Consider the following 13,742-nt stretch of genomic DNA (forward strand, 5'->3'; position numbering starts at 1 on the left):
CAGCGGTGATTCCCGGCAGACTCTGAGTATAGACCCCCGTCGAATTCGCCTTTGATTCCCACGCATACAGATGTCCCTACCCACATCGATCTGCACTTAAATATCTCGCACTCGCTTCAACTAGTTTTATTGTTGTGGTTTGGTGGGACTTCTGTGAGTGTGAAGATGGCGGTGTGAGGTTTTGGAAATTTCCATTTGTGTGCCTCAACGAGGATGTGACAGCAGGGAACCGCGAGAAGGCAGGCCGGGATACTGCAGCCGCTCCTTCGTTTTCCGACTCAAGAAAAGACCGTTTGCACGCATTGTCCTACAGGGAGTGCGTTTCGGGAATGCGGAGTTCTTCCGGAGCGGGAATGTCTGTAAGTTCAAAATCGGAGCTGGCAAGCGAGGTGCCGCCAGGCTCATCGATCGCGTCGGCAATGTCAAGATATCTGAACAAATCATGAAAACCCCGAGGGATGAATAGCCACGCTTCCAAAAAGAACGCCTGAACCTCACAAACTTTGCTTCCGGGTGCTCGGCAGATATCTTATATATTTATATATCCCCGCGCAGACACCGCCTTGTAGTGGCCTAAATCTGAATCAAACCGTGTGTGTGAAAATAGCCTTTGCTGTCCTCTGGCCTCACATGCTCTCTCAAAAAGCATGTACATATATGTCTATATCTGTATGTGTCTATATATATATATATGTATACATACCGCGAGAAGGGTTTTCTATGCATATATATATATATATATATATATATATATATGTATATGCATGTACTAGCATGTCCTCACTTTCTTGCGTTCGCTCTGGTGAACACATATGTATGTATTTTCTGCAGAGATGCAGATTCTTGTACGTTTGGTTCGACCGATTTGAAGAGAGAAGGCGATGCAAACACATGTAACTATTTTGATGCACATGCGTCAAGGGAAATACTCGAATACTTGCGCTATCTCACACGTGTGGTCCGGAGCACTGTGATAAGCAACTTCCTACCAACATGGTGGCGAGTGCCCTACACAAAATGCACTTAACATGCTGGTCGTGAAAACCACCGAAGAACGGGAGTAAAAAACGGCAAGGAAAGACATTCAAGACTCGCGCTTCGGACTCTCTCAGACCACCTTTGCTTTGGTTACACGCACGCAGTCTGCGAATCCGAGTCGTGCTGGCCCTTGAGTCTAAAGGAAACTGTGTGAACGAGTTGTAGGAAATCGTGACAAAGCCGACTACTGGGGACTAGACAAAACTTGCGTGGGCATTTGTTGCAAACGTTCTGTCTCTTTAACGCGGTGGGGGGGGGAGGGAAACCACGAAGCCTCTAAGGAAACACGCTCAGGACCCCAGACAGGCATGTCCCCGTATATACGCCGAACCCGGCACACCCATTAGCGGCATCGCCTCACCGATTCAAGAAGAAGAAAGCCATGCCCGTCCACCCAGCTTTCCTGCAGTGCTGCCCAGCCCTGTAAAAGGCCTCGTCGGAGCGAAATTCTTTTGCGTGCCTGGGAAATGAAAAAAGACGCAAACAATCGCTGGCCTCCCACGTGGACCAGGGATACCTGTGAATACACTGGGTTGCGGTTCACTTTGAGATGAGGGCTCGGCAGCGGGTAACCCTTTCCCTCGAAGCGAGGTCAAACAGACGACAGCCGAGACCGAATCAAACGGAACATGACAAACTCGAGACACAGAAAACACCGACAAGCAGCAAACAGAGGGGGAAGGGGAACTGAAGCCTTTTTCTGGCTGTTGGGCCTTCAGTTCCGGTTTTCTGGAGAGAAATGACAGCGAGAGACAGGCGGTGAAAGCAGTCCATTTCTACCCTTTCGGCACCTGCGGTCTGTGCCGAAGTTCCGCTCTGTGCGCCGCTTCCACAAAGGCAGACCTACTGTCTCCCTACGCTGAAAACTACAAGTAGGAATTTGCATGTGAACATGCTCATATATGCATATATATATGTATATATATATCAGTGTACACGTATGAATGGGTATCCAGGTAAATGTAGTTGTGCTCGGGAACGACTGCTTGTAGATGTCGAACACGTTTGGAAGGCGTAAGGGAGGCATGGACTCGGGAGTCTAGAACGGATGTTGTTAGAGAAGACTCTTTCCCCAACGTTGAACCGTATATACAAAACGTGCTTTTCTCGATACATCTGACAGGCGTCTACACACATATTTTGTGTCGCTACGCATGAATATTTATATATCTGTGGGCCTCTGTGTGTCATCACTGGCGTCGATCCGTAGATCATGCATGCCTCTAGCTCCACCTGGAGATGTGCAGGTACCCATACACCCTACGAAGAGATGAAAGACACGACCAACGTAAAAGAGGCGGTTTACCTCAGAATGGCGACAGCGGTTTTCGCCGCAGCTTCTTTCACGTCCTCTTGAATGTGTTTTCCCGCTATGTCAAGAACAGATAAATAGTGAGAAACAAGGAGCAGAACTCTCCGATGTTTCTCCTCGTTCTCCTCGGCCCGATCAGCTTCTCTCTGCACTCTGCCGATGCTCAGCGCCAGACCTTCGTTTTGTTCGCCTTCTCGTTCTCCACGTGTGGAAGAAAACAGCTTCATCAGAAGGCGTTTGACCAGGGGAAGGCATCGCGCTCGGTCTTCGTCACTTGCATGCAGAGAGCTGTAGAGACTCTGAGCGAGCTCGCAAATCAGCAGCCTGCCTTCACTGCTCAGAGTAGTTGCAGAATGAAGGAAGATGTTTGCAGCCTCGTCTTCCCGCTTCTCTCGAATCAGAGCCTGGCAGCAGACAGTCCAGATGTGCCCAAAGCTCAAGTCTGGGTCGGGCCTCCTTGAATTCCGTTGCCCAGTTCCGCAAACGTGTTTTTCACGGCACATACTCTTGAAACGCTTCGTCAGTCGAAACGAAACTCCCGACCGCTCCATGTACAGATCCAAGGCGGACTCTTCGTTCAGTTCCCCTCAGCTCCCATGTCTTCAGGTCCCACCTATGCCCCCTCTCCAATGGAGTGCATATATATATATATATATACATACATATGGAGATTTTTCATTGATGTCTATGCTCCGTTCGGTCCTTTCGATTCTTTTCTTCGTCCGCGTAACTACATATATCTATATATATATACATATATATAGGTATATCTTTAGGCGTTGGGTAGATATGCCTCAATGCTCAGTTGTATCGGTGACTAACTCTCCATGTCGATTGGCAGGACGTGTGTGCGATGGAAATAAGGGTGGAAGTGGAGTTAGGGAGATGGCTGTAGATTGATTTCTTCGCGAATCCGCGAAGAGGATCCGTTTCGGACCCGGCAATAGGCGTTGACGATTTGCGGAACCACTCCAGGTGCGCATTCCTTCGCGAGCGAGAGCGAGGCATCCCAGGTCCCCTCTTCTGCAGCGACTTGGATGGCTGCTGGGCCATCGCCGATCGCAAGAAGGGTTGCGATATCTCTCGCAGAAATCAGCTTCTGTCTGCGAGCCTCGTCGACGAAAGGGAGACACTCGGGCGCAACTGCAGCCGCCAGCTCACGGGCCTTTTCCCACTCTTCGCACGCCACGAGACACTGCAGCGAGAAACGGAAAGACCATGCGCCCCCGCGACCGCTTCACTCGCCAAACCTCCCCATTCTCTAAAGACGAGAAACCTCAAACGAGATAACTGTCTTGCAATGCACACCTGGTTCGATCTCTTTATCTCTACCTTATCTATTTATAGCACCCACCTTGGCTATCAATCAAACCCACCATATTCACCTGTCTGCAGTCACAAGCTTACCTAAAATTCGTCATTCAGTATGCTTCCACATTTACCTAGAAATATGTATATATATATATATATATATATATGTAGTTGGAATCGTTTGTCGTGACGCATACACACATCCACGTACACACGCACCGCGCCGCGTATCCACATATTTGTACATGTGTGTTTAGCGACAAACATGTGTCGGTAGGTAATTGGGGCTAACGGGCGAAAGCGCAGCCGGGACGAGCTTTTCGACACACGACTCGTTGCGCACGACTGCACATGCATGCATCGGGTGTGCTTACTTTCACGGCTTCGGCTGCCCGACCGGCTGCTTGGAAGAGCCTGGCGACGTCTAGAGAGGGACCAGACGCGTCAATCATTTTTCTTGCCACTTCCGCGGAGATGCCTTTGACACGATGCGCCGCCTTCGTTTCCGCCAACTTTACCTGAAGTGTCGACAAATCAACGAGAAACAAATGTTCACGTCTCCAAAAAAACATGCAAATGCCGAAATGGTTGGCAGGAGTATAAATACATAGATATATTTTTATACTGAGCACTATGTGTCTCGCCTGTCCGACATGTACTTAAATTCGTAATTTTAGGATATAATATGCATACCCTCCAGATAGGGCTGTTCTTACCTATTATAAGTTATAAATACTGGATGTTTACGCACGTCTACTTATGTACCGATCTGCGTAACACACTACCTCTGCTGTTTCCGCCTGCTTCCTCTAAATAAATCCACATAGGACCACGTGTACATGATTAAGTATATATATGACTATGCATTTTGCACGGATTGCCCCGACTCCTGAGTATTCAAGCGTGATGTCACTTTCGTTTTTAGAAGCGTGAGCTCTGAAATATTGCCGCGATGCTTCCATCTCGTCGTACAGCGGTCAACCAAATCTTGTTCAACAGCGAATTGTCAGGGACCATGGCGGAAGTTGCGCTGCAACAGACGTCGATGGCGGCATCAACTTCCCCTGCAGCCTCAAACGCCTAGAAAACACAGACACAGGAAGGCCAACCCCTTCGCAGAAATTTGCCAGTTTATCTGTCTATCATTATCTCTCTACCTATATATACACATATATATATATATATATATATATATATAGTTTTACAGAAGAGTAGGTCGAGAGCCATCTACATAATGCCCTGTGTATCTGTTGACGGAGGGATGACTCTGAATATTTGTATACGGCCTCAACGAGGATCTGCTTCGACGTTGTTGTGGATGTGCACGTAGGGACTCGCAGCGGATGGATGGGGATTCCTCTATCTGAGAAAGGTCCTGAAGCTGTACGCCTGTCGCGTTCGGTCGTGGATGGCGACACCTGGTGGTTTTTCTTCTGGAGCTGAGAATGTGCATCTGCGTCTACTCTCCAGGTTTCGTACATTTGCCAGTTCGATGAGCTCCGCTGCAGTTTTCGGTCCACCCTCGGCACACGCCGTTCTTTTCACGAGTTCCGGCAATAGCTGTGGGCAATGCTCTCTGCTGACGGCCATTGCTTCCGTCTGCATGCACTTCGAGAGGTACATGTTCACTGCCAAATCTGGGCGCTCGGCCTCGACAAACAGACGCTCCGCTCCCTAGTGCAAGCAGGCAACAGACCATTCAGAGAACCAAAACACGCCAACTAGTTCAAGCGGAAATGCGCTCGAAAACAATTCTAGGAAACCACGCACAACCATGCATTGGTCCATGACACAGCGGCACAGGTGATCCTCTCCCAGATAGGAAAAAACCCTGGCACTTTGCGCATACCTCCAAACCGCTGGTGCCGAAGTTGAATACAAACAGGCATATTGACACGTTTGTTCACGCACGGACATTGAAAATACATTTATTCATACATATACATAGATGAGTGTTTGTATCCATGTGTACGGAGAAGTCGAGCTTGCTCTATTTGCATTTTCTGGCCATCTGTTTCTATTCGTATATATACGTATATACATAGATATATATTTATATATTTAGAGATAATTATTTATATGAATGCGTTTAAGTTTATGATCATGAACTTCATAGATGTACGTTAGTAGTTGCACAAATGTATATCTTTTGAGACCGTTTTTAATCTGCAATGGGGAGCCTCACCTTGGTGTCATCTTCGCTGGCGAGGCTTTTTGCTTGGCAAACGAGCAGGTCTGAAACGGTGTCGGGAGCGTGGGCAGAGGCGACGCGGATTGCATCTTCCCAGGCGCCCTGCGAGGACACGCACGAAAGACTGCACGGCTAGCCGCCACTTGTGAGTAGCAGAGTTCTCTCGCCGTTAATGAGAGCGATCACAGGCATATATTAGGCGGCCTGTTCCACGTACAAAACTCAGACCTCTGAGTGACACATCCGTGCGGATACAAAGACCTCTGCCCACCCCCTGGCTCTGATGGTTTACCGTGCGGAACCACAGCACGTACATACCTGTCTACATAAATATATACTTATATACATGCATATATATACCTATATATATATATATATATCTGTCACTGAGATTGGGGCAGCGCAACACATACTAACTGGTGCATTTGACTTGCATCTTCATGCGAGAAGAATGCGTGCGACTCGAGACCCAGACAACGGTCGACAAGGGCCCTTTTTCTTCGTTCTCTCGCTGCGTTGACTCCGTTCTCACCAGGTGTCTGTACATCTCAATTGCCTCGGTGGCCCTCCCAGCTCTCACAAAGTGCTTCTCTGCCGTGCAGCAGTCGCCCTTTTCTTCGTGCACCGTCGCCATTTGAAGGTTCACAGCTTCTAGCATGTGTTCCGCGGAAGTTTCGGCGATATGAAGAGCCAAAGGAAAGTCCTCGGCGTCTAGGGCCAGCTTGACTGCATCCTCCGGAAACTGGTGCTGACACAAGTTGCAATCCATAACATCACAGTACCTATACACCCGGAGCTGGTCAGGGAGAGACGACGACCTAGCAATCTTGAACAAAATTGCGTGAGCCTACATCTGCCTGTATCTTGGTTTCCATTTAGCCCTACCCAATCACATTTATGCAAACCTATGAAGGCCTCTCTCCTCATATATATATATATATATATATATATATGTTTGTACCTGGGCACAGGCATGCATGTGTATATGGCAGGCATAGTGTAAAAACCGGCACACATCCAGAAGTCGATGCGCTCGCCGACATCACCTCTATGTACTTTCCGATACGAAGAAATTTGCCTTGTTCGTGTGTTGCCTTGGCCTTTACAAGTTGTACGTTTTCTCGTGTAGACGCTTTTTCAGAGAAAAAGCTGGAGCAACTGTGTCGGCCTGGTACCTGCAAGAGCAACTGGCAAGCGGCCGAAAGGCCCTCCGCGGCAACTGTCTCTTGGGCGAGAGCCCGAATGACTTCGTTGTGCGCCGCCTCGCCTTCTTTTCGAGCAACGCGAGCGGCGGCATCCCACTTGCCCAGCTGTCTGTACATGCCGACGGCGAGCCTCCACAAGCCGCCACCTGAAACGGAGAACGACGTCTGCACTCGCTTATGCATCACACCCATCTGTATATCCGGGCATATATGAGTGTACGTACATACCTACATGCGCATGCATACTTATTCGTACATGCGAATGCATTCTTTTGTACAGGACTAAGCGTGGAGATGCTTGGGCGGTTGAGATACGACACACGCATGCATCTATATGTCTATATATATGTATATACAGATGTATATACATATTTATTTATATGTAACTGAACAGGTGCGGTGTGTTTATTTGCGGTGGCAGATGGATTTTTGCAGACGTGCACCGATGCGCGGTTTTTTCCTGTTTGTTTCTCCGTAGGTGATAAAAAGACCCCGAGAAAAGGAAGAAAAAGACTACACTTTTGTCCTGGACAGCCGGAGCTTCTCGCCGGGGGTTTCTACCCCTACGTGTGTAGAATTGCTCCGCTTCGTCGAGGTTCCCCGCCGCCTCCATCTCCTCGCCCAGAGTTCTGTGCGTCGCTTCCAGGAGGTCAGGCCTGACACCAGCCGGAAAGAAAAATGCCTTCGTTTTCGCGTGTATCCATACGGAGATACACATTTATAGGTTCACAGGGATGTACGAGGAAGGTATCTCTCAACATATACACGTAGAACACCCGTATATATATGCATATGTGTATGATACGTAAGCACGAAAGAGTATTTTTTCGTTCCCGCAGTGCGAGTCGACTGGAAGCGCAAGAGGAGACAAAAAAAGCGAGAAAGGGGGGTTTTGTTTCTTGAGGGGAATGAAGAGTAGCAGGATAGCGACAACAGCCTTGGCAAAGGTGCGCGTTTCGACGGCGCTGAGGAGCGCATTGCTGGGGCTCAACGATGATTTCGTCGGGGGTATAAAACGCGAAAAGACGCGCGACTGAGAAAAAGGAGAAAAGCAATCACCTGTACAACGAGACGCGCTGGAGCATTTCCTCGACTTGACCGTTCCGTCTGTGCATCGCTATCACGTCGTCATACTCCTCAATCGACAGGTACGCCTTCTCCGCTTCCTACAGCAAACCAGCACACCTGACAAAACCATCCAATGCAGAGAGATGCCGCCTTGAGTTCCTCTATACTTTACTTGTATGTATGTATGTATATCTATCTATATATATATCTATGCATATATGTGCAGGTGTAAGTGTGTGGTTTTTCGAGAGATTGAAGTTTTGGGACGCATGTCGGCGAGGTGCTTTCAAGGCCCTGGAACGGCTAGCGACTGAGAATGCAGAGAAAGACGTGTTGAGTTAAAGGCTCATATCGAAAAGAGTCGAGTCTCCTCACCTCGAGCTTTCTTCGCTCTTCAAGATTTTGCGCGATCTCCATGACGACTACCCTGCGTTCGGCCGCAGAGAGACGTTCCGAGGCGAGCTACACAGCCACCAAGTAAACAACACAAAGAGCCTCAGATACAAACGAAAAGACAGATATGGGCACTCTGGTTTGTTAACCTACAATTATCTATATATGTATTATGCCTGTATTTATCTCTACGCATATAGTTAGATATATATATATATATATATATATATTGGTGTAGATTGACAGCTGATCATTGAGAAATATAATATATATGTATATATCTATATCCATCTCTCTCTCTCTCTCTCTATATATATATATATATATATATGTTTGCGTTTCGACATGGCTTTGAAGCCTCTAGACGTGTTCCTGGGCATTGGAAGAGGGGCTCAGCATCGAGAGTGTCTGTTGAATTTCTGGCCTTAAAACCTGCGCATTTCTGTGTTTTACTGCCGCGTTGACCAGAGACTGTCTCACTCAGAGAGACGTTCGCGTGTTTTGGTCCCCAGGCTCCAAGTACCTTCAAGCCTCGGTCCAAGAATCCCGCTTCCACATACATCACGACGGCATCTTTGCTGCAACCAGCCTAAGGGGCGAGACGTAGTCAGTTGGAAATCAGAGCATCGCGCTGAACCTAGGGACAGAGACGTCGTTGCCTTTCATTCACGCGTGGGAACAGAACAGCGGAGAGCCGACCAGGTGCTGTGGGCACGTCTATCGAAGACGGAGCAGGCACAAGTGGACTTGGGAAACAAGGACCAGAAACGCGTCTTCACAGATTTTGAGGCGCGCCCCCGATATATATGTCGGCGAGACAAACGCGGAACCCTCATTTTACCAAGATCGCGCAGAGGAGACATTTTCCTCGAAACGAACAGAGGGTTCTTTTTTCGAACCGTTTGGTCTCCCCCCGGCCTCTGTCGACTGACTGTGTCCGTTAAGAGGAAATAACTCCACAGCCTACTTGGCAGAAGCATCGTTCGGCTTCTGAAAGACTGCCCATCGCAGTGAACGTCTTGGCCAAGTCGAGGAGGTACGGCCTGGCTGTGTCTTCGCCTTCTGTGGCGATCAAATCTTGGAGACACTCGAGGGCTCTTTTCCACTGCTTTGCCTTCAACGCGGCTTCGACGGCTTTCCTCGAGCACGCCGCCTCCAGAAAGTGGTTCAGCGCTGCGTCGGGCTGCATTGACCGTGGGACCCAAGGGTACTCATATGTGGTGTGGCGAGAGGAAATATCGTTGGTGAAACCAGAGATCTAAAGAGAAAACTTGCACGAGGCGGCGGGACACGCCTGGAACGTGCAGACTGGAACCAAGCAGAAGTTCCAGAAGCTTCGTTCGAACGGCGAAAGATCAGTTTCGACATGGAGAACCACTTCAACATCCCAGCAAGGAAGGGAGCGAAACTTCAATTGTACAGACAGGGTAATGACGGGGCAACTTGAAGGAAGGCACCATCTAGTTAACCCTTCTCGTGTGGAGAAAGGCGCGCGGACCTTTGCTACCAGCGAGCGGGAGGCAACGCATCGAGTACAGCAAACAGGGGATTCCGATCTCCTTGCAGTTCGTCTTCTCTTTGCCAGGAAGAAACACTGCACTTTCTGCCGCGCGGGCGTGCGCGTCTCACCTCATGTCGCCCGAGCAGCCAATCCCCCCATTCTTCCTCGATCTCCACGACATCTGAGGGCCGAACCTCTCTCGAAAGTTCCACAGCCTTCTTGAAGGCAGAGCCTTTGCTGAAGCATCGAAGGAAAAGTGCGCACTCTAAAAACTCGCGTTCTGGTGTCTCCCTCGGAAGTTCCAGAACTCCGCGCCTGAGGTGACAACCGATCGAACTTCATCCCGGACCGCTACCTCAGTTTCAACCGGTCACCGCATCATGGCGAGCCCAGAACACTCTCGTTCATGATGCTTGCGCGCAAATAGACCTATGCATATACGTATAGATATCTACCATGTATATGTGTATTCCATGAGAGCAGATGTGCATTCATCTCTATAGCGCTGTATTTTGGGCTTTGTCAAGAGACACCGTTGGTGCGTCAGTGCAGAAGCCGTGCACGGCATGTTGCCCCTCTTAGCAACTGAGTACACATGCGAGGGCTGCCTCCTGACGGGAACTGGGATAAGAGACGAAAGCGTTCTTCCGCCTGAAGGTCGAGAGGCATGAGGCCCGCACGCCTGCGTGACGCGCTAACCCAAGTTTGTTTGTTTCAAATATAATGGCGTTTCTTCCCGTTAATGCATCTAACGAAACAGAGGACAAAACCAGTTCGTGTGTTGGTTTTGCTGAGACACGAGCCACTTCCGAGAGTCCACTTAACGTTTTTTACTACTTTCCGCACGCCGTTTTTTAGACGCGTTTCAAAGATGTTCAACGGCGAACCCAGTGAATCAAATCTTGGCTCACCGGTACGCCAAAACAGCGTTTTTTGTCTCGCCGAGTCTCTGGTAGATGTCCCCAGCCTTCTCGTGGAGTCCGCATGCAGTCAGAGCCTCGGCCACTGACTCCAACAACCCAGGACGGAAGGCCGCGTTCTCGTGTAACGCAATCACGCCAGCGGCCTTGAACGGCATGCCACCGTTCATGAAGCACTTCACCGCCGTTTCGGGGTCTTTCGCAATTCGCAACGCCACGTCGCCTGCCTTCTCTTCCTGTACCGGCGACGAAACCAACCAAGCAGACACTCGAGACGAACCAATTTGTAAACCAGTTCACGCAGACTTGCGGTAGAGACCGAAACAGAGTTGCCCGCTCCATCTCTCTACATACACGCCTATGTACATGTGCACGATTGCACGTGCGTACATTTTTGAAACGCATATGTGTATATCTTGGTTTGCGGCTGTGTGCCCTCTATGTAACTTTGTTTCTCCATCGTTTTGGGGTGTCTAGGGAAACAAGTGACAGGCAAACTGCCTTGCTTCCTCGCGTTCTTTAGATGCTCTGTCTGCTGCAGTACGGTGAAATATTGGAAGCCTTCCCAGCTTTTCTCTCCGCAGCCTGCCGTTTCTCCCTTTGTCGTGGTCGTCTTATCGCAGATCTCCTTTGTAAAAATGAAAAATGAAAAAGTACAATTAAAAAGCAACCTTAATTCCGTCTCGTCGCCTCCCTGGCCTCTCGACGAAACCGACGAGTGAACCGCTGCAGGCTGTCCCCATCCTGGTGCACGTGAGAATGTCACCTGACCAGTTTGCATCAGCCAGTTGTGATATTGAGATTTCATTTGAGTCGCGTCTCGGTTTTCGCGCTCTGCTAGCCGTATACTCTCTTCGAACCTGCAGGCCCACCCAACTCCGCATCACAAGATATATATATATATATACATACATACATACATACATACATCCGTACAAAGATATACATATATATAATGTTTGTGTGCGAATACAACCAGTTGATATATGCGTTGCTGACGAGATGTCTCTCGACGGCTTCTCCAGTTTCATTCCTCGGTCTGTGTGCTTCTTTCTTGTCTTTCGTCCGGACCCGACAACCTACATGTGTAAGTTCTGATACATGTGCATCGCTTCTTCCACGTCTTGGTTTTCAGAAAGGATCGCTTCCGCGACGTTGAACTGCCTGTTCAAGACTGCGAGTCTGAGAAGCGAGCGCAGGGCAAGTCAGCCGCTTATCGGTTTCGAGTCCCCGTCGGAGCACCGGTCCTTCGGCACATCTCCACATTACGCTCGCCACTCCTTCTGCATGCAAATATGTACCTTTCTGTGTCTGTTTTGTCTGCCAGTGCGCATCCCAGCGTATGTACGGCCAACTATTAATGCATTCAGAAGCGAGCAGTATCAATTTCTCGCTTGAATGACCCTGCCTCGCGCCCGCCCCCTGCGCAAGGGGAACGAGAGGTTGAGAGGCTGAAGCATTTCTCCCAAGACGCACATCCGCACGTGAACACGGAAAAAACATGACCCTCCTCCCGCACGTGCATGCATTAATGAAAAATAGCTCTCCATACCAGATCTACGTCCTCTAATTGTATGGATAAAACTAGATACACAGGCGCCCAAGGATACACATTCGTATGCATATTTATACTGTTAGTTGATTATGCATCTATAGGAATGTATGTGTGTTTTATCCATGAACAGAACTATCTCAATCATCTAGACGGAGCGCTTAGGTTGCGGGCGTCTCTACCTCGCCTTCAACAGGTAGGGTTTCAGTGCGTCTCTCTGGGGCTCTGCGCTTGCCGTAGGTTGGTGTTCGTCCACAGGAACCGGCAGAATGCTCTTTGAGTGCATCGCAGGTTTCGCTGCATTTCCCAGAAAACGCGCGGTTGCGATGTCGCCCAAACGTGCATAGCAAAACTGCGCGACTTCCAGAGAACCATCTGCGAGCGCATGCTCCGCGAGCAAGCGACAGTGGCGCTTCATCTCGTGCGTCAAGGGCCCCTCGACGGTCGCCAGCAGCTGGAGAGCCTGAAACAAAGCAGCAAACAACCCCGTACTGGGCCTCACATATATATATATATATATGTATAGGTAAATAAAGGCAGACTGGTGAAATATGGAACCGTACGTGCAGACACATGTGGGTCTGAATGGTGCGACCGACAGAGGCCAAGACTTCGTCCTCAGCCCACCGGTCAACAGTGCTGCGGTCAATCTACCTCTATACGTAGATATCTACGTGCAGATGCATGTCAGACGGAATGCAACGGGGACGGCCTCCCATACACGCGACACGGCTCCTGGATCTCAGTTTCTTTCAAGTGCTATACGTGTACATATATATATTTATATATATTATAGGTATCTCTTTGTGGACATTCTCCCAATCAACGCCGGCAATCCAGCGAGCCTGGTCTCTCCATACAAGTGTACATATTAATATATTTGCATGCAGGTTGTTTGAAGCGCTTGGACGTAAGCCAGCATGCGAAGGAGAAGAGTTTGGAGCACAGCGTTTGAACGAAACGGGGAATTCTTTCAAGAAAGGTCTCAGGTTTTCGTCGCCGCGCAGCCAGAGTGAATCTCTCGAGATCTCCATGATTGCTTAGGCTCTGTTTGTCCTCAGTCGAGCTCCCCCTGCTACTCTGGCTGCGTGCGTCTTGACGTCACTTTGTGTTCGTAGAGACTCCGGCACTGAGCGTTCGAATAGACGAGTTGTCCTTTTCGACCGGCCAGGTTTTAGGCCTCTCTCCGTTTTTTTTGACGAGACGTGTAGGTGTCTACCTTCGAGACCTCGCATATGGTGTTGAGTTGGG

The 13,742-nt window shown here is 49.2% G+C and overlaps 1 protein-coding gene across 1 annotated transcript; it reads right to left on the reverse strand.

Annotated features, from left to right (window-relative positions):
* Positions 1-307: 307 nt before the first annotated feature.
* Positions 308-11,747, reverse strand: NCLIV_040690 (putative selective LIM-binding factor; the record flags this gene model as incomplete). Its single annotated transcript, XM_003880979.1, has 18 exons — positions 308-431; positions 1,400-1,498; positions 2,345-2,754; positions 3,288-3,545; positions 4,036-4,179; positions 4,634-4,741; positions 5,141-5,335; positions 5,847-5,954; positions 6,385-6,600; positions 7,028-7,203; positions 7,625-7,713; positions 8,117-8,223; positions 8,501-8,587; positions 9,042-9,107; positions 9,486-9,701; positions 10,148-10,256; positions 10,931-11,175; positions 11,706-11,747. 18 exons carry the CDS (start codon positions 11,745-11,747, stop codon positions 308-310), a joined length of 2,799 nt encoding a protein of 932 aa, XP_003881028.1.
* Between the last annotated feature and the right edge of the window lie 1,995 nt (positions 11,748-13,742).

This window comes from Neospora caninum, chromosome IX (genome assembly GCF_000208865.1).
Source record: "Neospora caninum Liverpool complete genome, chromosome IX".
Lineage (NCBI taxonomy): Eukaryota > Apicomplexa > Conoidasida > Eucoccidiorida > Sarcocystidae > Neospora > Neospora caninum.